The sequence below is a fragment of the Clinocottus analis genome, unplaced genomic scaffold (genome assembly GCF_023055335.1).
Source record: "Clinocottus analis isolate CAN_PGR_092001 unplaced genomic scaffold, fCliAna1.0.p SCAF_17, whole genome shotgun sequence".
Taxonomy (NCBI): domain Eukaryota; kingdom Metazoa; phylum Chordata; class Actinopteri; order Perciformes; family Cottidae; genus Clinocottus; species Clinocottus analis.
In genome coordinates, this window is record NW_027175898.1 from 7,198,707 (window position 1) to 7,224,595 (window position 25,889).

General features: G+C 44.2%; 1 protein-coding gene across 1 annotated transcript; it reads right to left on the reverse strand.

Annotated features, from left to right (window-relative positions):
- Positions 1-420: 420 nt before the first annotated feature.
- tmem260 (transmembrane protein 260) lies at positions 421-24,676 on the reverse strand. Its single transcript, XM_068580940.1, has 16 exons — positions 24,291-24,676; positions 21,097-21,128; positions 19,361-19,512; positions 11,136-11,313; positions 10,936-11,049; positions 10,476-10,655; positions 10,298-10,338; positions 8,957-9,043; positions 7,838-7,946; positions 7,393-7,565; positions 5,413-5,584; positions 4,652-4,791; positions 3,872-4,048; positions 2,609-2,662; positions 2,254-2,338; positions 421-2,086 (listed from the first exon to the last, which is right to left on the reverse strand). The coding sequence occupies exons 1-16, from the start codon at positions 24,397-24,399 to the stop codon at positions 1,826-1,828; spliced, it is 2,064 nt and encodes a 687-aa protein (XP_068437041.1). The 5' UTR covers positions 24,400-24,676; the 3' UTR covers positions 421-1,825.
- Between the last annotated feature and the right edge of the window lie 1,213 nt (positions 24,677-25,889).

Below are 25,889 nucleotides of genomic sequence, written 5' to 3' on the forward strand. Positions count from 1 at the left end.
CTGGCTGGGCTCACAGCTCTTATCTCCTCAGACGCCCCACATTCCAGCGTTGCCGTGGCTCCCTGCCTGCATCCCTGGTCACGGCGATTCCATGGGTTCCCACAATCCTCGGCAGCTTGCTGATTTAGGGTGGGCAACTGACTCTCAGAGACTGGGGAGAGGAGAGGAACAGAGGGGTTAGGGAAAGACAGGGTGAGAGGGGATGAGAGTATGGGAGACAAGAGGAGGATACCAAATGGGAAGACAGGAAGAAAGTAAAGTCAAAAATAACGGGAGGGCAGGAGACAAGACACAGCAAATGAGTGAAATGTAAACAGAAAAAACAGACATTAATATGTACGTGACATTAAATTTGGGTGAAAAAATATCGAGCGATATTGTAGGCCTCGTCTACCGTGGAACAAATGGTCAAGAACGTCATAAAATATACAGAATCTTTATTGAAATATTTAGAAAAGTAGAGACAGACAGATTTCCTTCTTTTTATGAGAAACCAAACCATCTGCGCTACAGCAGGTTGAATCTCATCATCCAGCCAGCTGACAGTCGCTAACCAGGCCTGCGAACAGAGAGGGAAGATTACATTCTGAGAAAAGTACTTTATTCTGTCCTACGCTTTCTAGTGGTGTCAGCAGGCTCCCCCAGCAGTGTTTTATGACTCGTATAGCGATGGACTGGTTTCACCCCTGTGCAACACGTGTCATGGCCGAGAGGTGCAGCACCAGCATTTACAAAAACAGCGTGTAACTGAGGTCTTGGACACTGAAAACCCTCCAAAGACAAGTGACTCTAGTCCACTCGCTGTGTTTGCACGATACGTTGTCTCTGCAACAACCTTTCAGGGCTAAAAGTCCTGTGAGTTGTGGAGCTGATGGTCTGATGGCCTGATGGCCTTGCTCGTCCTCACGTGTCCTAAGAGTTTTCATGATTTTTGTGCTTGTATGATGATGAACATAATTTGCTTTTTAGTGTGCTGATCAGTTTAAATGCAGTTTTTTTAGGGAAAAGGCTTGGGTGGAGATTTCTTCGTGTTCACACGAGTTATCAACATGCAAACACACATCAACACACAGATATGCACCTCTAAAAGGGTCCCTGGCATTGTGACATTTCATATAAATCCACGAGGGATTACGGCCTCTCCCGTTAGGAAGCAAGAGAGGGAAAAAATACACCCATCGAATCCATTAGTTTTTAAACATTTACAGGACCATCTAAGATAGACTGATGTGAGGATAGAGGGGTGGGTGGGTACTGCTGGTTATGCGGAGTGACGACTGTGTGGTACAGCACAAGTCTGTCCTAGATTAAACAGTCACTCTAATCCCCCATTTCTGCCCCCAAATTGGTTTTCCCTCAATCTCGGCCTTGCCATCCTAATGTGAGAAAAAGAGAAGTAGAGCAGTGGCTGAGGCAAAAATAATCAGCACGTTAAAAGCTGTGTGAGCAGAAGAGGAGAGGGAAAAAAAGAACGAGATATAACGATAAAGCAATCGAATGAGTGATTTTAAGGGGGGCGTGCACAGTTTGACTGAGGTCAGTCGAGGCTTCCTAGAGTCACGCTCTGTCTCCGGTCAACTGTAAAGCTTCATCAAATGAAGCATTGCTGAGTTGTAGTTCTCTGTCCTTTGTGCAGAGTTCTGCTTGATCACTAAGTCCCAGTTTGTCTGCATCACCATTCCTCCAAACTCCCAACTCATGAGTCCAATTTAGCCAAGTCCATTTGGCCCAAACTTGAACTAAACATCATTCTAGCCTTCTGAAGCAGCACCTCCAAACCATGAGGAAAGGTACATTGGCTCCATGTAGGTCTCTCTGGGTCTTGTTATGGCGTTTGCCTCCAGCTCTGGCGGAGCTTGTTCCTCTCTTTGAGCAGGTCTGTAATGGCAGAGCGAATGGCAGGCGCCTGGGGATCTGTGGGCTCCTTCTCCAAGTAGAGACTAAAGTGCTGGGTGCAGCAGGTCAGCAGGCTGTCTGGACTGTAGCCCCGGTGACCTGATCGCAGCAGCCTCTCGCAGGCCAGGGCAAGGTTCTTGTCCCAGTTTGGAGGGTAGTCTGAGTGGAGCTCCACAATCTCCTTATACAGCTGTCCAGCAAACACACATACATATAGACACAGACACAACAACAGATGTTACATCAAAAAACAAAAAAAGCCCCTAAATATGTCAAACTTTGCCTTGTGTGGCACTTAAATCTGTCCCACTCTGGTAAATGAGAGTGTTGTTGCGTGTGTGCTGAGGTCAGACTCACAGTGTAAGACAGCTCAAACAGGCGAGCTTTCCCCTCTCCCTGCATCCTTTCTGCCAGGTCAAACAGAAAGAAAGCCGTCTTCATCCTGAAACAAAGCACGCAGGCTCAGGGCTAAGTGCTGGATGGATGAGCCATGCAGATCCACACTCACAGACGCACCACTGCAATGGAGTGATTTATGTAGATGCCGCCACCAAATAGAATGTACATGTAGATGCTCTACCGCACCAGACTGGTTTATGGAGATGTTCTAGCGAGCTGGTATGCATCGTGACGCAGCTTTTTATCTGCACACTAAAGTATACAACCTCTTCAAAGGGAAAACCAATGTCTTTTGCAAAAGAGTGTTCTGTACCTGGCTTGCCACATCTCCTCATTAGCGACACGCTCCCAGGACGCAGGATGGAAACTGCTCACACATGAAAAGTAAAATATATTTTGTATGTAAACAGCTTCTGGCTTGTGCACAGTTCCACTAACTATAAATGATTATTTATGTGAATATATTGTTCCATTCGTCTGTGCAGGTTTTGATACACTAAATATCAATCTTTGCCGCATAAACATTAAATGACTGAGCAACAATACTAGCGAGCACATTAGACATGGAGTAAAACCACATCTCCCTTTTTCACTTTGTTGACTGTAAACACTTGACCTCTTCTTCAAAAGAATATTTTAGCAGGGTTCCCGAGCTAATATTTGGCTTGTGGGCATCGGCGGACACGCTTGTCGTGAGGGTGCAGGAAATAATGTCACAGTATTCAGTCGTGGATATCTGAGTGAATGAAGGGCTGCTGGCAACAGCAGCAGAATATGGAGCTTTGACTAATTCCACTTTTGACACAGTTATTGACAAAATGCAATGAGAAACTCATTATTTTTCATCTCCAGTCTCATTTCAGAATGCTGAGGGCCTAATGTCTTGCTCTGGTTGCATTCACAAAGACCTGGATCACAGCATGGGAAACAGAGGACAACCTCAGTGAGGCAAGCTCTGTGGAGTCTTTGGAAGAGGGATCAAACAGACCACAGAGAGACAACGGGGCAAGGAGGTGCTGGCAATGGATACACGGTGAGGACTCATCCGTTGTTATCTTTCTGGGTGAATATATAGTGGCATCAAAAGATTGCATCAGGATTCTTCTTGTATTTCCTGGAAATGACATCCTGCAAATTAAACCTCTTTAAAAAAAAAACCCTGCCCTGCCACTGGGCCAGTCTTTACAAACTCATTCTGTGGAGCTGAGCAGTGTTCAAACCTACAACAAGTCGGGATCCCAGAGTTTTCAGAGATACATGTGTCAGGCTGAATTTTAGCGATGTATAAAGTTATGCACAAAGCAAAAACATTTCTACTTGGTGCTGCTGTAAAAAAAAAGACTTTTGGGTTTGAATATTTCCCTCGGCGTTAACGTCATATAACTTAATTGGAGGGGTGTAACAGGTCGATATTGGGTACCCGATGGTATCATCAAACAGTTTGGAATGAGGCTATTTTCTTCAACTTTAAAGCTACTAAAGAGGCTTAAGAAATGTACAAGGTAAAACATGATGCTTCGGGGGGAAACCCTTACCTGTGAGGCAAATTAATGATCAGGTATATTTGTGTATGCACCTGTTGTGTGGCTCACTCCAGTTGTAGATGTTGTGGGTTCGATGGGCCCACCTTTCAGGATGAAACTGCCTCTGAACTGGCACCACGTAGTCACACACACCCAGGGGCCAACGAGAGAAACTATGTTCCCAGCTTGGGTCTCCTTCAGATAGCCCAATGCAGGCAAACACATCTCTCCTGCAGAAAACATCCGAAAGAGGTTTTCTCACTTCCTCAATTATTATCCACGTAAACACTCCTCTTTCCCCAGGTAGCTGCTGGTGACGAGGCAGAGAAACACCACGTAGATAAACCTTTCCTCACCATCCCAACATTGTCTAGCATCCCTACAGTCTCTAAAGACTCGGCCTTGATGGCTAATCCAACAGGTCAGTGTTGCCCCGCTGAGAGACTGGCATGTTGGCCTGGCAAACACTGCCCCCTGGTGGGCTTGGTATTAACAAGTCTCCAGCCAGTTCCTGTGTCTAAATTCCTCTTGGAGGAGTGAGTGACGAGAGCAGGGAGCCGCAATGAGTCCACCAGAGACTGTTTAACCAAATCAAGTAGATTAGTCGACTTCTGCAGTTCATCAAACTCCTTTTATGGCCTCAACAGTTTTACGGATTTATCTTCTCCCTGCACTCATCCTACTGATCTCTGCCTCATTAGATCACCCACTTGTTCATTTGGGCCATTGTAGCCTTCCCAATTCACTCTCTCTCTCCATTTTACACTCTATTTATCTGTTCGGACCACCCTTTTATTCTGTCTCGGCTCGCTCCTTGTGACTAAGTGACTCACTGTGTGTTGTGGGACAGAAACTGCTCCAGACTGAAGGTGTCTTTCTCCTCAGGGTGGACTGGGTCCCACCAGCGGCCAGGAAAGTGCACCCCAGGGTGGTGCTGCGCCAGCTTGGCCACATACCAAGCATATGTCATCATCTAGAGTGAAGAAAGAGGACCACCAACTCTGTTCAATTCTTTGTATCCCGATAATTAGCAGTGTACAATTCACTTAAAGAAAAGGACTTATTGGCTATTTCAGGGGCTTTTACTGCACATTTGAGGTTATCAAAGGTTTTTTTTTCTCACTTCAGAGTCTAATGTTGGAGGCTCTTGTTTTCACTAAAGCCGTTTATAATTGCAAGAGATATACAAACGTATGATTACATAATGAGTACATTGTTTTTTACATATTTTGCTTATTGTATTTTGTATAATGTCAAGCATTTACTGCTGTGAGGTCGATTGCAATTTCAGCAAAATATATAATTTTTAATACAAATCTGAATTCTGAATTATATCTTACTTACTTAACAACAAAAAAGGCTGATACAATTTTGTCACGAACCCTCAATTTCAATACACATAATGCATTAATGTTATACTTCTGGTTGGCCAGTAACTATTCCTATATGTTTCCCTACGTTTGGAATACTAATTGAACTGCTTGAGTGGACATTATTAGTTCTTATGACTTAATTCTTACCTTAGATTTGTATCAAAATATCAAAAGTCAGAGGACATTTCGACAAAGACAAAGACAGAAATCACAGCTCTGACCTCCTGGTCGACCAGCCGGACATCGGGCCGTACACCCTGGCAGTAGTACAAATAGCGCAGAGAGTTTCCAGGCAGATCTCCTCTCGTCAGGATGATTGAGTCCGTTGGGACAGAAGCCAGAAGCTCCCTGCCGAACCTCTCGACCACACTGTTCCTGCTCTGATCGCACTCCCTTGGGATCATCAGCACACACACACACACACACACACACACACACACACACACACACACACACACACACACACCATCATACTGTATAATATCATCAAAACACAAGTTGTGTTTACTTGAATATTAAAATGGTGTTGCATGCATCCTTACTCCCGTTTAGAAGTGTGTGATATGTGTACAACTGTGTGTATGTGTGTGTTTGTAGGTATGCTTTCAAGGTGCTCTGAGGGTAAGTTGTCAGTGCCCCCGCCCCTTCCCCTCTGCATAGTGCTGTGGCTGCCTATCTAATCGTGGGGAGACAGGTGTGATGGGTCTGACAGCACAGGCCATGCTCTCCCCTTGATCAAAGCCGCTCAGTGATGGCTGTCTGGCACTCCCCAGCACTACGCCGGTGTAATCTGCCTTCTCGGACAGCTAACATCTCAGACTGAGCTGTGTGAGTGGAATCTATGTGCTAACCGTGCCTCTCTTTAGCCCCTACCATGGGGTGAGCAGAGAAAAACCTGACATGTGGAGTTCAGACCTGCGGTATGAAGCTCAGAAGAGAAACAAATCAGGTTGACTCAGGGAAAACTTATGCATGGGGATTTCAGAAGGAACTAGAATGAGAGGAGAGTTTTCATTTCACTTTAACTTTACTCATCAGAAGTATTTAAAAGTAACTTGGGACACGTTTGGCTCGCGTGTAGATTGTGCAACAGGGATAGATAAATGCACACAGAGTGCAAAGAAACTGACGTATGTTTTTATTTCAGGAGATCCAAATAAAACCGTACCAACAAGAGGAGCTCGACACACTAGTGGAGCTCAGAAGGAGGACAACACAATGCAGCTATGTGTGACCATTTTGTGTTTTGTGTGTATCTTTTGTCAAGTTCACTGTTGTGCTGTGATCACAATCTCTACTGCTGTACAAAACCTGTCTTGTGTCTTTGCCCGAACAGAAAACGGACAGTCGTTTTTGTGGCTCCATTTGATTTGAAATGAAACAACCCAAGAGCAAATGGTATGGTGGCCCTGAGAGCTCAACACACTGCACATAGAAAACACACAAGTAAACACATGCACAGTATTTAGAAAACATTCGCCAACTTAAAGACACACAAAAATGCGCAACATTTAGAAAAAGCACTGCAAGAAGCTCACACACAACAGAAAGTAAGTCTGTTGCTTATTACTAGACTGTCAATTCCAACTAATACTTAGGCAGCGTTATGTTACTGGTATTAGCTATAGGGTTACCTAATTGTCAACTGATAAACAAATTGAGCAAATTAATATCATTTTACGAGTCATGTCAGCAGAACAATCAGGCAATTTAATTTAGCTTGTCCTTATTACAGTTTCTGAAAGTAATTATTACATAGGTAGCACAGGTTAACCTGTTTCATCATTAATTGTGTTTATTTTGTTTAATTATTTGAATTGGAAGTCTAATAATAAGCAACAGGCTAACAGACTGGGTTACCTGCAAATCTGTGATCTGCAATAATATCTGAATAATGTGATCACAATGTAAAAAAAAAGCAAAAATAGATGTTCATTTTAGCTCATTTTCCAATGACGTTGGTGAAGATATTACATCACTTGCTTGTGTTGTGTCTATTTGCAGTGCGTTGAGCTCTCAGGGCCACTGTAAAAGGACTTTGTGTCCTACACTGTTCATCCAAAATGAAAATGAAAACCAACAAAAATCATGTCATTGTTTCATTGAACAACATGTAATATTGTTGATATTTACAGGCAATAATGTATGTTTTCATCACACCCAACAGGAAGTTAGTTGCTGTAACTGAGTGGCACGCTCACCTGTGATTGGTGTGCACCATATGTGCCAGCAGAGCCACGGTGAGGACCCAGCCTGCGGTCTTCCACAACCCCCCACAGCCCAGCCTCCTCTCCAGCTCAGTGTGTGTCCGGCTCAAGCCGAGGCCTGCCAGCACACACACTGCAGCATCACCCTGCAGCCAGAAACGCTCAACCTGCAGGAAGTGAGCGTACATGCAAATACAGACAAACAATCACACATGCACCAGTGTTTCCTGTAGTTTGCTAATTTCAGGATTAGTATCAAAATATACTTATTTTTCACTTATATTTCTAGATGGGTGTACTGCCTACTGTATATAGCTCTCTCGTATATTTAAACTGTAGTTCAATGTATAAGCACACATTTTAGACAATTACGGTGATTGAAAACAATAAAAACAACTTGGCTTCAAGAGAAGATGTCAAACTGAGTCTCGTAGCTCACCACTCCCAGCAGTAAGGGTCTGCTGATGTCCAGGTTGGCTCTCCAAGCAAAAAACAGTGAGTAGGCCACGAGCATGGCAGCAAACAGCCGGGACACCGAGCGGCACGTCCTGGGATAAGAAAGGTTAGTTAGTTAGTCAGTTGTTTAGTAAACATATATCATCACTTCATGAATTTTGTTCTGTACACTCTTACACTGCCATTTTCACATATCTAGCTGAACATATTAAATTGTCAGTTTCCTCTGTAAAATAAATAAATAATTGTTTTGAATAAGTCCATAAAAACATTAAAGCATTGAGTGAGATCACAAGCCTGAGAGCAAATGTATACTCCCGCTAAGAGGTGCATGATTGATTTTCTAATGCAGACTGAGTCATAATGAGCTGGTGCCAAACGTTGAATCACAAACTCATTACAGTACAGCTGTAAAATGTACTTATGCACTAAAAAGAAAACACGTTACCCTTGTGGCAAAAACAAATCATCATCTGAACCAAAAGAGACTTTCAAGCCAGAGAAAGTTACTTTTGGTTTTACTTCCAACAAATTGATCTGATGGGTTCTAGATTTTTAAACCAAAAAAAATCCACTCCATAGTTAAACATTAGGTAAATTAGAACTTGCAGGGCTTCCTTTTGGCATCCTATGAAATGACCTTGCTCTTTTTCATCTGCGTGTGTATGCAGCCAAGTTCATCAAAGTGCACCCCAGGAGAGGGGAAGCGGGGGGTGGCTAGTGCACCAGAGAGCCCGGGGCTTCGCTCGGCTTTATCAGCTCCACCCCAAAGACCCCCGAAAAGGCACTGCTTTAATGAATTACTGGATCACACTGCACATACAGATAAATACAAGCAGCGACTTACTTGTACACACAAACATGTTTTTGAAAATCCCGAATACACATCAACCTCTCTTGATTTGAATGTGAAGCGTTGCGACATCTTGACAGTTAGGTGCCTCAGTGGCTTTTTGTATTCTCTTTTTCGAAGATCAGCATTTTGTCAGTGGTTTTGTTCCCTGTCTTTTACTGCAGGGGGATTAGATTTTGGTTGAAGTGGCTGCTGGGATGTGTCTGACAGATTTTGGTGTTTTGTATGCTGGCGTCTCACTCATCCCACCTGTCCCATGAGGAGAGGAGGAGGCCTATTCCTGCCAGCAGCAGAGCAGGAAATGAAAGGTCTTCCACGCAGTGGCTCCACTGGGCCCTGCACACACACAAACATACATATGACTTACAGTATATGATGGACACCAAAGACAAGCTCAATTACACTCGCTGCTACTGAACTCAAGGACACTAATTATCAAATGCCCTCCATCCCCTGTCAAAACATACTCCTTGGACTGTTTGCTCCTTCATCCAATCGGATTGACAGATAGGAATGATTGTGTCACCCACCCCCCGCTGCCCCATCCTCTCCTCACAGTGCCTGTCAGTCACAGAGCGCTTGCTCAGAGCAGAGAGATAGTTTCCTGCCTCTTCCTTAATACCCATCTCTATTTGACAGCTTATTGAGTCTCTATATCTCCCAATGTACACTATGTGTGAATGTGCTCACCAGCGTGTGTTTGTGGGTGTGTGTGTGTGTCAGCTTCTCCAGTGGGTTTACGTCTCCAGTGCGACATGCCTGTCATGTTCGCCTCTCTTTCCCATCTTGAAGGTGTGCTTGTCCATCAAGCAGCAGGGGTGATGGGAAGGGGTGGGTGCCTTGCAGAGGGGGGGCTGGTAGTGGGGGGTCTTAAGACGCACATGCACCCACATCCCGTCAGCTGGAGGAAGATACCAGGAGTGGGATGACTGCGGTGGTGGTGGAAGCAAGGAGCAGGGGAGGGGATCGGGTGGAGGAGGTAGGGGGTTGCCGGAGTGGAAAAATACAATTTCTCCAGCTCTATTGCAGTGTCTGTCATCACAGCTTGTCACGCTTAAACACCAGAGCTGAGTGATCATTTCAAACTGCTGGAGAAACAGAACACAGCGATTTGGCCCTCTAAGCAGGTTCAGTTCTGCTTTGATGGGAGAGAGTGGAATGGGAAGAACAAAAGCTGCTGGGGAGAAGAGAGGGGAGAGAGAGATGGGCTGCAGAAATGATTCTGGGCTCTCAGAACAGATTGGGGAGAAAACACCAAACCCAGCACAAAGAGTGGTTGGGTCCTCCATCTGTAGACCTATGTATACAACTGCAAATAGTAAGTGATGATGTCATAATATATATATATATATATATATATATATATATATATATATATATATATTATATATATATATATATATATATATATATATATATATATATATATATATATATATATATATATATATATATATATATCACGTCCCTCACGAATTAACCAGTTCAATTCAATTTAAAATAAGCGATGAATTGTTGCGTTTAGTATTTGAAATGTGTATAATTAAGGGAAAAAAGGACAAAATAATCAGAAGGGCCAAGCAGACTCACTTTAGCATCGAGGTCAGGTTTACAGAGCTCTCTGTCTTTGCCTGCAAACAAAAAAATAATACAATGAAAACAATTGTTGTACAAGGTGAAAGGTGACAAGAGCACATGTACAAACTGATGGCACATCATTTCAAACATCTATAGTGTGTTAGTTGTAGTTTTATCAAGCACCACGTACAAGACTGAAGGTGCCGTATTCAGCCCTCAGCAGGTGAGTTAGCAGGCCTGACAGCGTGGTCTGGTCCCCCCAGCTCCAGCGGGCTGTGTTGAGGTAGGAGGAGATGGGCAGATAGATGTACGGCAGAAAGCCAGAGAAGAAACACGCTCCCAGAGACACAAGGCCACGCAAAGTCAGTTCCTGTTGATATTGTTGAGAGAAAAATGTTCTCAATTTTCGTATAAAGTCAAATTGAACCACATTAAAAAAAAAGCAGCGTCCCAAGAAATTCAGATTTAGATTTTTGTTTTACACGACTATTTAATATATGTATGTATGGTAAGTGCCAACACTATCGATGAGATGGCAACTAGACGGGGGAAACCTACTGAATGTTTAAGATCATCCTTTTCTCGCATGTTTTTAGGTTTCTTAAATACCTATTTAAACTCTGGAAAAAAAAAAAAATCCCAGAACTTACCCTGAGAGAGTAAAGTCGGTGAAGGACCCAGGGAATGATGATCAGTACGTACAGCACCAGGGTGTGCTGGTTACACAGCCCCAAGCCACAGCATAGCGCTCCCCAGTGTGCAATCTGACAAGGTCAAGCATTTTAGTACGGCATCTAAGGAGTGATCAGAGCAAACTGAAAGACGGGACGACAAAGTGGTTGGAAGATACCTTCCGCCTCTGGGTGACGTTTTCAGCACAGTGGAAGCTGGCGGTCAAGAAGAAGAGCAGACCCACAAAAAGGTTGTTGAGGGTGAAGACCTCGGCCACCATGGACCACTGCCAGCTCAGCCTGGACACGGCGAAGAGGCCTCCAGCCAGTACTGCTCCGGGGCCGGGGCCGGCCAACCTGACAGCGAGAGAAGAGACACCTTCATAGTTATAAAGAACTATAAACCACAAACCCAGAAAAAACATTAAGTGTAATTTTAAATTACACACAGTAACTGAGTAATCAGGAGCCCAATATTTAAATATACCAATCAAAGCCTTCGTTGATCTTCGTCACTTTTAAAAGGCTACAGAACTTTTTTAAGTGTTTTTTTGTACTTTATTTGATCCAAGTTACACTTTTCTGACACAATAAGCAAAACAACAAAGTCAGCATCTTCACCCAATTTTTATTTTTTTTTACCGTTACAAAAGCCAGCACTTCCCCCAGACTAATTTGGGGACCCGTTATAATCTTCCTTTGACCCAAGTTTGCTTCTCGGACAAGACCTTGAAAAACACCCAGTGAATTGGGCCATTCACATATCACGAGAACTCCCTCCTCGCAGCCGGTTGATCTCCAGCAGACGGGCACAGAAACCACCGTGGTAGAGATAGCACTTTATCCTCAGCTTCTTAAATATAATGTGTGCACAAAAGTTTCCCCTTCCTCCTCTCCTGTACTGTCTCCATCTCCTTTGCGGTAATTGAAGCAAACTTGGGATAATCTGTCATACGCTAAGACCCACCACTTACTAAAATGAGAGACAGAGGGGGGAGAGAGAGAGAGAGGGGCGACAAATGACGGGGCGAAGGGAAAGAAAAGAAAAATAGTGCCGAGGAGTGTGCGTTAAAGGGGTGAGACAGTGTGCCGGATAAAGGATGAAATATAGAAAAGGGAAGAAAAAAGTTCAAGAAGAGAGAAGGGAAAAAAGAGAAAGGAGGAGAAAAAAAAAAACAGCCCAGTCCTCGGCATGCTGGCTCTGAAATATGAGCAGGCTCGACAATTAGGGAAGTCAGGCAGTATGGCCCTTTCCGCCATTGTGTGGAGTGGCTTAGAGTCCTCATCAGCCTATCAGCTAACTGACAGGCAGAGAGCTGCTCTATTCAGCACCACAGATACAAGCTGCAGGCCAAACGGCTGCCAGGTCCCTTATGACCCCACAATCCCTTGCCGGTGACAGCTTCAAGCTCCATAGCAAATTAGGCGCTCTCACATTACAATCGCAGAAGACAGATTCCATTAACGGTATCTGAAATTGAGTAGAGAGCAGGCCCGTTATCAGACCTGACTCATAAGCACCGCCATTAATCACAAGGCATGATACCATTTATACATTTCCAGCTCTCTGCCTGCCGCTGTGATAGTCAGCCACAAAAGGCCTGATGAGACTTAGGCTAGGGGAACAATGGAGCTTTCTGAGGAAAGCGCGGTAAATCAGGAAAAAAAGGAGAGCGAGAGCAGGGTAGAAAAAAAACTCTTGCTTGCTGACTACTTCCCCTTTTTTCTTGGGTTTTCTCTCTCCTTCCCTTCACTATTTTTCCTCTGTGTTCACTGTAAGGCGAGCTTGGTGAATGAATATGTATATGTGTGCGTGTGTGTGTGTGTGTGTGCACTTAAAGAGGGGGTGGACTGTGTTGATTGGGCGTCTAGGAGTGGGTCTTAATAAGAGATAGCAGCGTCTTTCTCGCTGCACCGCTCCAGGAATTAGTTGTAACTTGAAGGAAGGATGAAGCGGGATGGGGCAGATGGGGACTTTTGTTGAGGTGCATAGACCCCCCGCACCCACACTTTTACCTCCCTGCATGACAATTAACCCATAGCTCATACACCGAGCAGGGGGGCTGATTTTGGGGGCACCACTGGGTGCACGACAGTCATGGGGATCCACGGACGAGGTTATTACAGCGAGGATGTTCCTGCCTCTGAAGCCTCGTCTGATAGTCAGGAAGCACTCGTCACATTTTCAGAGACACACACACAAACATGCACACATACACATTCCTGCTCCTCAACTTCTTTATTCTCCCCAAGTGCCTGACAAATCTCTCTGTTAGAGCTTGTCAGTGTGTAAGAGCCCAGTGATGTGTGTACAGTGCAGGCTGTAAATGACCTGTCTGTCTGCGCGGGACCACCTGGGTCCCAGTCAGCCTCTACGCCTCTCCACAGCTCATTCTCCAGGCTGCTCCCAGGGCGCACGGATAAAGCAGGACACATTCTGACACCAGTGTGGCCGTGTTCCCCGTTATCACAACTCAATGCGGAGCAGGATGCTGCTGTGCTGAAATGTTGTGGCTCAGTGACAATGGCCCGGTTGAGACGTGGCAGAAGACTAACATGGCTGACAACGAGACCATTCTACCCTGAGTTCATCCGCCCTGCCAAAATGTCTGCGTCATCACTTGGGTAATGAGCCCAATGACAAATTGTGTGCTTAATGCCGGGAATGAAGCGCAAACTTGGCAATCACGTGAGTTGTTAAAAAAGAGAAAATGTGCTGTAAATCATACATAAGGAATGAAAATGGTGAAATAGAAAATATTGAATGCCAAAACTATTCTGAAAACAGGTTCAAACAGAAAGATCAAAGGTAAATAGAAAACTAATGAATGACAATGATACAACAGGCTGTGGTAAGCAATGCCCCCTTCAAGGGCACAACAAAAGCTCAGTATAATCACTTTGAAGTGTCAAAATGGGACCTGCCTCATTTACCCCTCCGTTCTACAGTACGGGCCAGAGGCGTGCCAGCACCAGTCGTCTGTGCTAAATAACAGCACACAAAAAGCCTACACCAGCACTCTGCACTATTGAGGCTTCACAATGGAGCTGGCCAATGGAGGCACTGTCACACCACCCTAGGGAACAGACAATACCACAGCTGTGCCATCGCGGATCAGCGCCGCACTGTTCTCTAACCGAGTGGTGGTTTGGGGAGGCAGCGCTGGAAAAGAATCACACATTCCTGAAGAGGGTAGAGCACCCGAGAGAGGAGGTGGCCTGCTCGGGCTGAGACAGAGGTTTCCAGCTGGCCCTCGCCAACACCCCAGGGCTCCCCTCTGGCAAGGACACCAGGCAGGGTACTTAGTAGCTATTATGTGACAGTAAGTGTCTGGTGCACTGCTTTGACATTTCAAAGCCAAGCAGCAATTGATATGCACATTTAAGCTTTTAAATAATACTTTATGTATATGCACCACAAAACCAAATACTAAATAAAACACCACAAAGTGTTTTGAAGTCAGTCGATGTATGGGTCAGGGCTGAGCAAAAATGTCTTTCAGTGGAATTGTATCATATGATAATGTGATAATTTTGTCTTTTTTCATTTTAGCAGCTTGTGAAAACAGATGTATGATGTCAGTTTTGGAGGCTTGACTTATACCTGCCTAAATGTCAGAATATCTCGGCCCGCGCTGCTTTGATTTTGACAATTCTGTATCCAAACGCATCTCTTGTAAATCCTACCTTTACATAAGTGCAACACTAAATCACTGCAGTGCCCATCTAAGTTAATGATTTAAAGCTAATTGTAATGAAAGACTAACATAATCATATATAAATAATAATTCAATGTTTGTGTGAAGAGCATAACAGTTTAACATATTTAATTGCACTGACTAATCTAAAATGTTGCATACATTTTCTATATCATAACTATTTATATCAAAATTCCTTTCCTGCCAATATAATGATATTGATTTCTATTTGTGTAAAATACCCAATGAATGTTTAGTGTGAATAGTTTAGTGTGAAATTATCTTCCAAAAGAACATCACCAAAATAATAGATTTTTATTATTGAGACAAATGTAATACATATAATATAATTCTTTAGACATTGCCCGGCTATAATTCTTGTTTATAGCTGTACATTTAAGTCTGTGATGCCACAGCCTAATTTTCAGCAAGTCACCAAACCCGGCACTTCCCCGTCCGTCCTGCCTCATCCGGAGAGCAGAGAAGAGGCTGTCTGCTGGAGCAGAGAGGAGGGTAAATAAGGGTCCCGGCGCTCCCGCTCAGACACCCCTCCTCCAGGGGAGCTCCAGTGCTCCAAGTGCGTGTAAAATTAATCACCACAATTCTGCTCAAACAATGCAGCCACTGACATGACAATTTCTTCCAGAATGCCATCTTAATCTCCACCCAACACACAAAAATTACAGGAAGAGGGAAAAAAACAATTTACAAAAATCCTGTGTTTATGCAATTCCCTGAATGCCATTTTTATTGCTGTTTTTTCCAACAGAGTCATTAGGCACACACCCGTGATACATAAATGTTGCTGTATAGATTCCATTAACTAATTCTGGGTGAATTGTAATTGCCGAGTCTGATCCGTCTCCGTGCCGGGTGCCTTATTAAGACTGCCTGTGGTGGGTGAGGAATGTAATATTGACGTCCGAGGCAGACACAATCTCGAGCCCACGGGCGAAAGGAATATTAAACTGGTACTGTATTCTGCTGTCTATCTCACCCTCCTCCCTCCTCCTCCTCTCTATCCCCATCCCATAACCAGTAATGAGGAAATAACATCTTCATTAGACATCTGTTTAACTGTATTAGAGGAAGAGTCCTGGGGGAACCATTGGTCATGCTGAGGATGGGGGAGTAAAAGAGGTCTGTTGGACTACAATATGACGGATGAGATACAGCAGAAATGGAACAAAAGGTCCAGAGATTTGGGCCTTTTAAATAGACAAAAGTAAAATTATGTTCTGCAGGAAATAGGAATGGATGTATTCTCTATTCACTTGGGACGATGATCGTATCTGACCACAGCAGATGTGAGAGGGAGGGGCATCTCTGCCACCTGCAGGGAGAGGTGAGGACATGACCCAACACAACTCAGCTGTTTCCGAAAACAAAACAAAACTGGGCCAATGGCTGCAAAACAACGTTCCCCACACACATTGCTCCTGACATGACCCCAACAAGTTACATGGAACCCCACCCCTGTGGAAAAACAACCCACCTGAGCGAGGAGGGAAGGCGCCACCAGGACCATATGGTAAAGGTCCTTATAAGGAGCCGGGGATGGCACCACGCCCACCCTCCGGTCCGCTAAGGTATCAGCTGTGCCACCTGGGCCAGCTCTTGGTGGGGGAGCCTCTCGCAGGTGTGCATTTTTGTTTCGAGAGCCGCCAGGGAAAGGGGAGACGAGGCACCTTTGGTGCGTTTCGACAGACCCGTTATGTAATCACGTGATCAAACAAAAAGTGCTGATGACTGAGCGTTGCAAGGTTGTTTTTTCCGCTCTGATGGCTGTCAGCCCGCTAACGTGTCTGCTCCTGGTTTCTCGGGATAAGCTCGGGAATGGAGAGAGATTCTTCTCAGGTAGCAGAGATTCAGAGCAGCTTTAGCAGATAAACTCTGAAACGAGAGAGCACAAAATACCGAGCTGTCTGGATTATCCCGCTATGAAGGGTGCATTCCTCCAGAGACTCGTGGCTGAGGCCTTTAGCATTTCACAGGCAAAAATGTTTCTTTCTGTGAACCTCAGAGTGCAATCGATAGTAATTATCATTACGTCCACCATCCTCAAAGGCTTGTCAGGCCATGGTGTGAAAACATAACAAGACATGCAATTTGGCCATCAAACCATATGATCAAGCCAAGAGAACTGTAATTGACAAATCAAAGGGAGGCTAAGTGCTACATTTAAACTTATGCAAGAGAGAGAAGTGGCTTCCAAGCCTATCAACTTACATTCCCCCACATTAAACACGGCAATCTGGCCGACTAATTTAAATTGATACATCAAAGGCTTGCCATGTTGGGTATGCTCCAGATGAATTTCAAGGTCTTACAATTTACTATTTGAGAGAACTGCCTTCAAGTACCCGTATTAACTTCAATACATTTTGCCATCTGAAAATAATCACACAAAGCAATGATTTGTTTGCGGGGGAAAGTCTACTTCTCAGCTGAGGCACACCTAAAAATAAGAAGTAGTGAAAAAGTTTATGAGTGCCTCATAGGGGCAAAAACAACAAAATACATATCAGAATTAATTATGTTGGGAAAAGACACAACAAACTGGCATCACTGCAAGGATGGAGAAGGTACGAACGGGTGTCAACTGGTCAGTTTTGGCATTTCATCTGAGGGAAAGGTCTGGCCAGAGGATCCCTGCAGGGATGTGGCATGGAATCTATGCTAGTCGCCTCGGTATGGTCAAAGCACCCAATGCCCTCTGTGCCAGAACCGAGAGGGAGGTCTTGACCATCCGGAAACCCCACTCTTTCACCCTCTTCATCTTTTGCCCTCTCCAGTAACCCCTCACCAGGCAGAGTCTGCCAGCTGATCCTCAGCCACAAGCTCATCCCAAACTAGGCCCTGAGCAGATAATGACTAAAACCTTTTATGCTTATTTTTCAAATTGAAAGCTTAGATTATACGTTCATACTTAAGAGCTTACATGGTGTGACTGTGTACTCTGGCTGAAGTCCTCACTACCCATCATCCCTTTTTGAGTAGTGGGTGGGGTTGGAGGTCCTCATAATGACTTTTTACTTGACCATAATCCAAAATTGGATCTAAATCCCCAGAGATTACAAACAGGGCTGCAGTTAACATGCACTCTGTGCGCCAAATATTACCCAGACTGCATGGATATTTTTTGGCCTCCAAATAACTATCTGGAAATGTCTGGCCAAGTACAGAGTCCAATCCTACAAATGACTGGTAACTCATCAAATGTATTAAGACGAGGGTGGCAGTATTAAAAAGCCCAGAAGAAGCACTGTGGTCCTTCCCTTTCTTGCTGTCCTCTCTTTATTCTTTTCCTGCCCTATACGTGGAAGAATGGCTGAAGCTGGCAAGTTTTGATTCACCTCTGACAAGCCGTAGGGCCCTCGTCTGACTGCTTCTCAGACATGAAAAGACTGATGCAGTCTGGGCTTAGGGCCAGTCCCCTGGGGAGCACTGCCTCTGAAGCCCCTGCCCTGCTGCAGCAGGGCTGACCCTGTACCCTGATCGACTCCAGACCACCTGCCACAAAGCCAACACGGGCCAAGCACACAGGAAGTAGGCCCAGTGCTGAGCACCTGGGAACACACATCTCCATTTTCAACTGCTTTAACTGGGTCCTCACAGCCTGCCAAGATGTACAGCAGGACGAAATTACATCATATTCAACAATTCCTATTCTGGAAGAGTAAATTACAAGTATATGACATGCTTGGAAATGCCCCAGTCTGCATAAACGGTGACAAAAAGAAAAAATGTTGACACTAAGCTGCCACCAACAATGCGATGGGGAAAATTACTAAGATCAGCAAAAGGGTAATGTAAGGTAGTCCAGCCAACCATGGGAGATAAACACACACACAAAGAGGGAAGGGGTAAAATACTCCTTACATGACAGGGTCAGCAGCAGGCGAAACTGCAGGGTGGTAGATAGATGGCAATGCAGAGACCGTAAACTGTGCTCATGACTGAGCAAGGGGAGAGATGGTTGAAGAGAGGAGAGAGGGAGGAGCAGAGTTAGTGATCCTGTTCCTCTCAGACCCAGGAGGCAAGAAGGGGGAGATAAGAAATCGTGCCATGTCAGGATTGGGAGCACGCTGGGCATTGGTGGGGGGGAGTAGAAGAACAGGGATGCCGGGGTGGGGGTTGGAGGGCACGATAATTGTGATATACATACACACACACGCACACTCACAATGGGTGGCTGATGGGTAAACAGGCAGGGCAGGGTGGTGGGAGGGAGAAGTGCGGCTGGGCTCTGCTCCTGAATACTGAACAGAGGATCAGGGACGACGCTGTCAGGACCCAAAAATACCACTCTCTGTTCCAGACAGCATCAAGATGCAAAACGTCAGTAAGGGAATGTTTTGAAGACCCCCTCCACTCAAAAAATGTCTTCTTTTTATCACAACTTCCTTTGGATGTTTGACTTTTTCCTCTACAAATTGATGCATGTGCAGCGTTTGCCAGCTTCCTCCGCTGAACGGGTAAAGCTTCTCTGTGCTTTCCCAAGATCTAAATTTAAGACACACACAAGCGTGTGACATTAGAGGGTGTGTAGACGGCAATTAATAAACGTGTTGAGACAACTTAAAATACCCTGCCTGGGCATTATTTTTACTGAAGCATATTGCTTAAAAATGCAGAGGAATAACACAAATACAACAAAAAAAATGTGGAAAATTGCATTGGTAATGTATATTTTCTGTGCATACCTGCAGACTGTAATGCAGAGGGTACCACAAGCTGCAGCCCCCAGCAGGCTGCTCATCAGGTTGGCACTGTGGGCTGGAGAGAGTGAGGGCAGTAGCCACATAGCCAGGCGAGCAAGGAGGGTAAAGACAGGATATCCTGGAGGATGAGCCACCTAAGAACCAAACGTATGAGATTGATCCCAAAACGCAATAAGAGACACACTCACAGCTTCAAGAGTCCAGCAAGGTAATGCCTCACTCAAGATGCACTTGTGTGGATGGCAAGATAATATGGGAAAAGTGCAGAAGTTGTAGCTTATTCTGAAAAAGAAATACGGTATAAGGAATGAAAAGAACTGGACAAAAAGCAAGGACACAAAAGCCAGAATGATAACGTAGGAGGCGACCATAAAACTTGAATGAAGCAGTGAGGATGTGTTAATTTTACGAGTCCCCTTTGACTGAGTCCCCTTTGACTGAATCTAGTTGCTCTTCTGCCCTTGGTAGATGCTAGGAGTAGTGATCTGTAGAGCTGTAGTTATAAAAAAGAAAAGCAGGACACATCCCTTCAGGCTTGACGAACTGAGCCCCCCCCCCCCCCTCCCCTCCTTCCTCTCTTTCTACAATTTCTCACTTCTTTTTCTCTGGCCTCTTCCCAAGGACAGTGCAGCTCCCTAGAGGCCGTGGTACAGCACGTGGTGCTCGCCAGCCCCAGCCCCCAAACCACCTCCAAGCCGCAGTCATTCTCGCCTGGGGGATCTCGGCAATCACAGCAATTAGCCGCTAAGTCTCCTCCACCCAGATAAGGGCTCAGTCATTAAACACAGACTCATTCCCTGGCACTGATAACATGAGCCATGCAGGCAGGGAGAAAGGGCAGCTCTTCAAATAAGCACAAAGATGAAAGGTGAGAGTGCTACTACCTCACTGGTCATCTGCGACCCAGGAAAGGCTTCCTGGTTGCATTCAAGCATAGAAACAACACCCGAGAGATGGGCAGGGAAAAGAGCATGAAGGTCAGAAGAAGTCAAGCAAGAGAGAATAAGCCATGTTGAGAATAAAAGAAAGAAAAACAGACAGCAGACAGCTTGGTGAACTAAGTGTTCGTGTCAGACGGGTAGGTAACATCAGTTATGAGCTTGTGGAGGAGGGACTGTGTGGCCAACAGGAATGGACAGACACAGCCGGGGGACAAAGGCCACAGGGAGCATGGGGAAGCAGAACTCTAGAGCTCTTGGGATCAGAAGGGGGGGGCGGCAGCTTGGGGCCCAGGGACGAACTGCAAGGCCCTGGGGAGGCCTGAAAGGCAGACAGGCAGGCCACACGGACTGCAGCACTAACGGCAGGATTACTGGCATAGTGACACCGACACAGCCTCCCTAAAAGGATCACAGCAGCGTAATAAACTTTATTAAATAATAAAACTTATTATAACTGTTAACCCGATTTAGTTCATTCTTCGCGGCTTACACACACACACAAAAAAGAGGGGTGGATATAATAAGCCTTATACCGTACATAAGGCAAAGCCTACAAAAGCCATCGCCTTACCATTGACTTTAATTGGATTTGAAAAACGGGTTGCAAATTATAGCATTCTCTACTTGCAACTTAGTAAAATAAGTGTATAGAAAAGAAGGAGAAAACCTGTGGACTGAAAGTAAATTAATCTGCTTTCTGCCCATGCTTAATTAAACTTCCTTAATGCGTATAAGAGTTAATGAGTGAATTGATTAAACAATACAGCTAATACTTACCCCCAGCTCACAAGCAGTGGTGATCAGCTCTCCTGTGGAAGAGAATAGGGGAGGAAATTAATGTAAACCCAATAATTATTATTAAGAGACAAGTCTGCCCCCAAAGTTTTCCCAAATCAAATACTTGCACTGGGGTTTTGCATTAATTTGCCAGGATCAAAACCTACAAATCTTCCCAGTGTGACATTTCCTAAGAGGCGCGCTCATTCTCTTCATCTCTCGCTTCTCCCCTGATGCCTCCCTCCCTGTCTCCAGCACATGCACGCAGACACACACACACACACACACACACACACACACACACACACACACACACACACACAGCGTTAGACTCCCTTCGCAATGCTCTGTCACACAAAGACACACATATGCTGATGTGAAAATAATGCTTCCAGTCCCATCCTCCCCATGCATCAGGGTCCTTTTCCTTCCTCTTTCTTCTGCTGCTCTACGTGCCTCTCTCTTGCTCCCACACTCCCAATGCCTCAATGTCTCGTTTAGTCCGTTGGGCACAAACAGAAAGGCAACGTTGGTGACAGTCACAGAATGAGGTAAGCTGTAAAAATAAGAGCCGGTTGCACAATTTTTTGACAAGCTCTGTGTGAGGCGCAGCACAAAGTGAAAAGAAAACCCCTAAAAGCTATTTGAGGAAGCTTTAATGTATCTGGGCACAAACCCATTTGTGCCAGAATACACCCAGAGCGTTTCAAATTATACTGATTTCTCACCCAATGTTTGCATCTCCCACTCATGGAAATTGAAATTTGGTTCAGATTAAATGACATTGATAAATGTTTGGGTTCAAGACAGCTCCCTCTACTGGTACGAGATGGGTACTCATCTTATCCATCCAATACAGCCAATTAAGAGGTGGCCTCGTTTCCTACATCGGCACTGTCGGGGTACTCAATCTATTACCAGCATGTAAGCCACAAGTAAGACGCCTAGTAAATGAATACATAATTACATTAAAAAGCTAAAAGTCTTTTCAATTACTTTTAAACCAAACATTAAAAACAGCAACCGAGTAGAGGTGGATATTTTCAATCGAAAAGTTTACATGTTTTAAAATAAACATTTGAAGAGCGAGGACATGTGCCCAAATGCAGCAACAACCATTATAGAAAAGAACGGCTGAGTTTCAGATGGCATTGGCTGCATCACGTATTTTGCAACTTTGCCGATACAGTGAATTATTATGCCTAAATGTCTGCCACATGAGGAGCCCTAACTCTTATCACTCTAATGGACCATGAAGTCAGAACTCCTGCACCTGCACAGCTTAAATGTTTTCTCAGCTCCATTTCACCTGGCATGAGCCGCCAGCTAGCTACCTGCCATCATTTTACATCACACTTTCTCATCCCTCATCAGTTTCTCATTTCACTTATTTACCCTCCGTAGTGGCACACTTTTACACCATTCAACACAGAAAAACTCAAACTAATACTGAGCCAAAACATCCATCTCAGTGCCACAGAGATGCAGTTCTGCAGCCCCAATACAAAAAAGGGAAAATATTGACTCAACGGGGTAGCAGCATGGGTGCCAAGAGTCTTTGTGATAGTGGAGCATGGGCACCCACACCAGTCTTTCCATAATCCCCATCATTTCCACACTCCACATTCCTAGACAACAGCGTACCCGCGGGGCTGTGCTCAAACCTCTCCAGGGCACATCACACCTAAAGAGATTAGGACACAGAGACGGAGACCTGGAGAATTCAGAAGGGTGTTCAGCTGGCACTATCAGAGCGGGCATCCTGCATGGTCCCTAAACACTGTGGCGAAGGGGCTGGCCATTTTTTCAAAGGCCCCGTTCGCTCGGCAGCAGCACAACCAGCAGGGCTACTCAGCGCTCCAATTGCCTGCTCTCTCCTCGTCTTTCCTCACTCATATCTGGCCGAGCTTTTCACACGCTTTCATTCTGCAAAATGAGCATTCCCCTCCATGGCAGCGTGTATGCCAGAGCAGCGCAAACCTAACAAGCACAGCCTTCATGCTCTCAAGTCCACATTTACAAGTTTGTAACCTTGCTATCACTTCTAAACACTGTTTGTAATTGTGCAAGGCAGTCCTTCATAAACTGCATTACAAGAATGTTGTAAAAATTTGTTGGCCTGTAATATAGGAAGCTATTGAGGGAAATATCATACCACTGTTGAGGCTGGTTATAGAAGACAGTAAATCAAATGTTTCCACACACAGAATATGTAAACAAACGGACCAAAATTGTTTATAAGGAAGAGCTTTCAACAATACTTTATCATTACAAATGGTGTCTATATGACCTACCATGGCCTTGCATTCAGTATCAGAAATAATGCTCTTTACTTGTTTTCCCCTTATGGCTAGTGAAGAACAGTAAAAGTTGTTTAAAGACTAATTTTAGTAAATATGTAAACGGGACCGCATTTTGACACAGTTAAATTAACTTGAAACTATGAAACTATGAAAAGCACATGTTTAGATTCAGTGCTGGAGATTGTGTGTGGGTCAAATGGTCAAAGTTAATATTGTGATAATTATCAAGGCATAAACATATGTTACTCCACTGGGGCTAAAATATGTTTGATCATGACATCTAAAATATTTTTAGATTTGAAAGAATCCATCTTATCACAACTCTTTATAATACATACAAACTATGTTATGTCGTCTGACTAATGAAGACAACAATGCAGAAATGCAAAGGTGGATACACTTTATGGAAGAATAATCTCATGGCATGGGGATATGTTTGCGTTGTTTGGTCATTATGCTAATTGTACGTGGTACAAAGACACCCTTACACATTTTTTTCTTTACCAGACATGTTCGTCCAGCAGGCATTATCTAATGTGTTTACTCTGCATTCAATATTTACTCTGCATTTAATTCAGCCTTAAACCCTCATTCAGTAGTAGATTGAAAACGGTGCAGGTGTATGTTTTGAATCTTTAGTTATCTGCTATGTATGTATGTGTATTTCAAAAGCAATGTATTTGTGTGTTTAAGCTGTGCACGCCTTTTGTTTTGCATCTTGGAAAAGTTAGTTTTTTAATCGTATGCATGAGTACCCGCAGCACCCCGGACAGCACCCTGCAGCTGCACAAGCTGCGGTCGCCCCAACAACGCGCCGCATGATTGGCTGACTGGTGACATAACAAAGCCACGTGACCAGAGATGCGCGCGAGCTAGCTGGCTAACACCAACCTGAGTCTCCACCGGGGACCGTTCTCTGCACACAGGGCACGTAAAGAGCGACGATCAAAGCAGACGTGGTGCCTGACAGTATCCAGCTTGTCCTTGGCTCCGCAGACATGTTTGTTTCTGGATAAATAGCGGTAGTGTTCAAACAACTGCTAATGTCGACTATCCAGCTATCATGGTAGCGTTAGCATCATCCATCGTATGGTTAGCGTCCATACATTTCGGCGCTGGGGCTGTAAAAGAGCTGTCAGCTACCGGTTAACCAAACACCGACATTAGTTGGGAGCTGACGTTAAGTCAACGTGACACCAAGTAAATCCCTTACTTAATTTTACGGGTTTATGTGTGGCGGTTTCACAGTTAGCATTAGCTCAAATGAAACGCTTCTGTTACCGGGAAGAAGCGGCTCCAGTCGCGCCAACGGTAACCTCGCGATACTACCTGACGCGATCATAGAAGTAGTGATTTATATTGAACCTGAATAAATAACATTGTATGTGTTTGTTCGTAAAACCGCAATTACAATACTTCCCAGTTCACCCAGTAAAGCTAAGAATGAGGACACTTCAGTTCACGTGGCAGAGGGAGGTCTACACCTGCAAAACATCTACACAAACACTGCACATTGATCTGTAAATAACTAGAACGATGAATACTGTTTATTTGTTCCATATTTGTGTTACTTTAACCTACATTTTATACATTGTATTTGCAGGTATTTCAAATAGGCCTATAAAATGTATATGTGCTTGATTATTGAACAACAAATTCAAAACAAATATAATAACATTACATACTACATTTTGCTAACAGCTTTCTTCAAGATCAAGAATGAACTCTTGATCTAAACTTTTATGGAAGACAGCAAGTCCTTAATGTCCACAGAGTATGGATGTCGTAACATCTACATTTTCACACTGGGCATTTCAGTTGCCTCAGAACAAAGATTGGCCGTAGCTTGTTTCCAATGTAAAAATGCAGTCTTGATTATGAATATATATATTTGTTTATACATTATGTGTAACTATAAATTGAACTGTGTAGGTGGCTGTAGTCTTTGACGATGGAACAATTGGTCTTAAACCTGATTCAATGGCACTGCCCCAGCCCCTTTAAATTTCATTTAAGGCTGCAACTAAATGTGTGCTTCATTCTCTTCACTAATGTGCTGTTGTTGTAGATGCAGTCAAAATGTTTTCTTTTTTCAGTGGACTGTGGTGCTGCCAAATAATGAGATAAATGATTCTCCCTGCAATACAAGAGGTTCGATAAAGAGGGCCAGTTTGAGAGTGTTGATATTCCAGGTAAACTCAAACATATAGCTGCCTGTCTCACCTGATTTGGTGCCTTTAAAAAAAAAAGAAGCTCCACAGTATAGTCACTAGTGCTCTCCTTGAACTCTTGTGAGTATAAGTATGATGGATATATTTACTAATGGATCGCTAATAGATGTTTTATTATTACCAGTCTTTTCTAAAAAAGAAAGAAAAAGCATTTTTTAGGTAGAACACTTTGATAACCCTTTCAAACTTTACCTTGTAGTAAGAGTAATACAACTTTATTCAAAACACTATCCTCCTACAGCTGTTACTTTACCTGCTG

Excerpts from the sequence above, each read along its gene's own strand:
- tmem260 (XM_068580940.1), bottom strand. The coding sequence starts at position 24,399 with ATGTCTGCGGAGCCAAGGACAAGCTGGATACTGTCAGGCACCACGTCT. Across the intron at positions 11,050-11,135 it reads ACGTCACCCAGAGGCGGAAG|ATTGCACACTGGGGAGCGCT; the intron begins GTATCTTCCAAC and ends TGACCTTGTCAG. Across the intron at positions 2,339-2,608 it reads GAGGAGATGTGGCAAGCCAG|GATGAAGACGGCTTTCTTTC; the intron begins GTACAGAACACT and ends GCTTTGTTTCAG.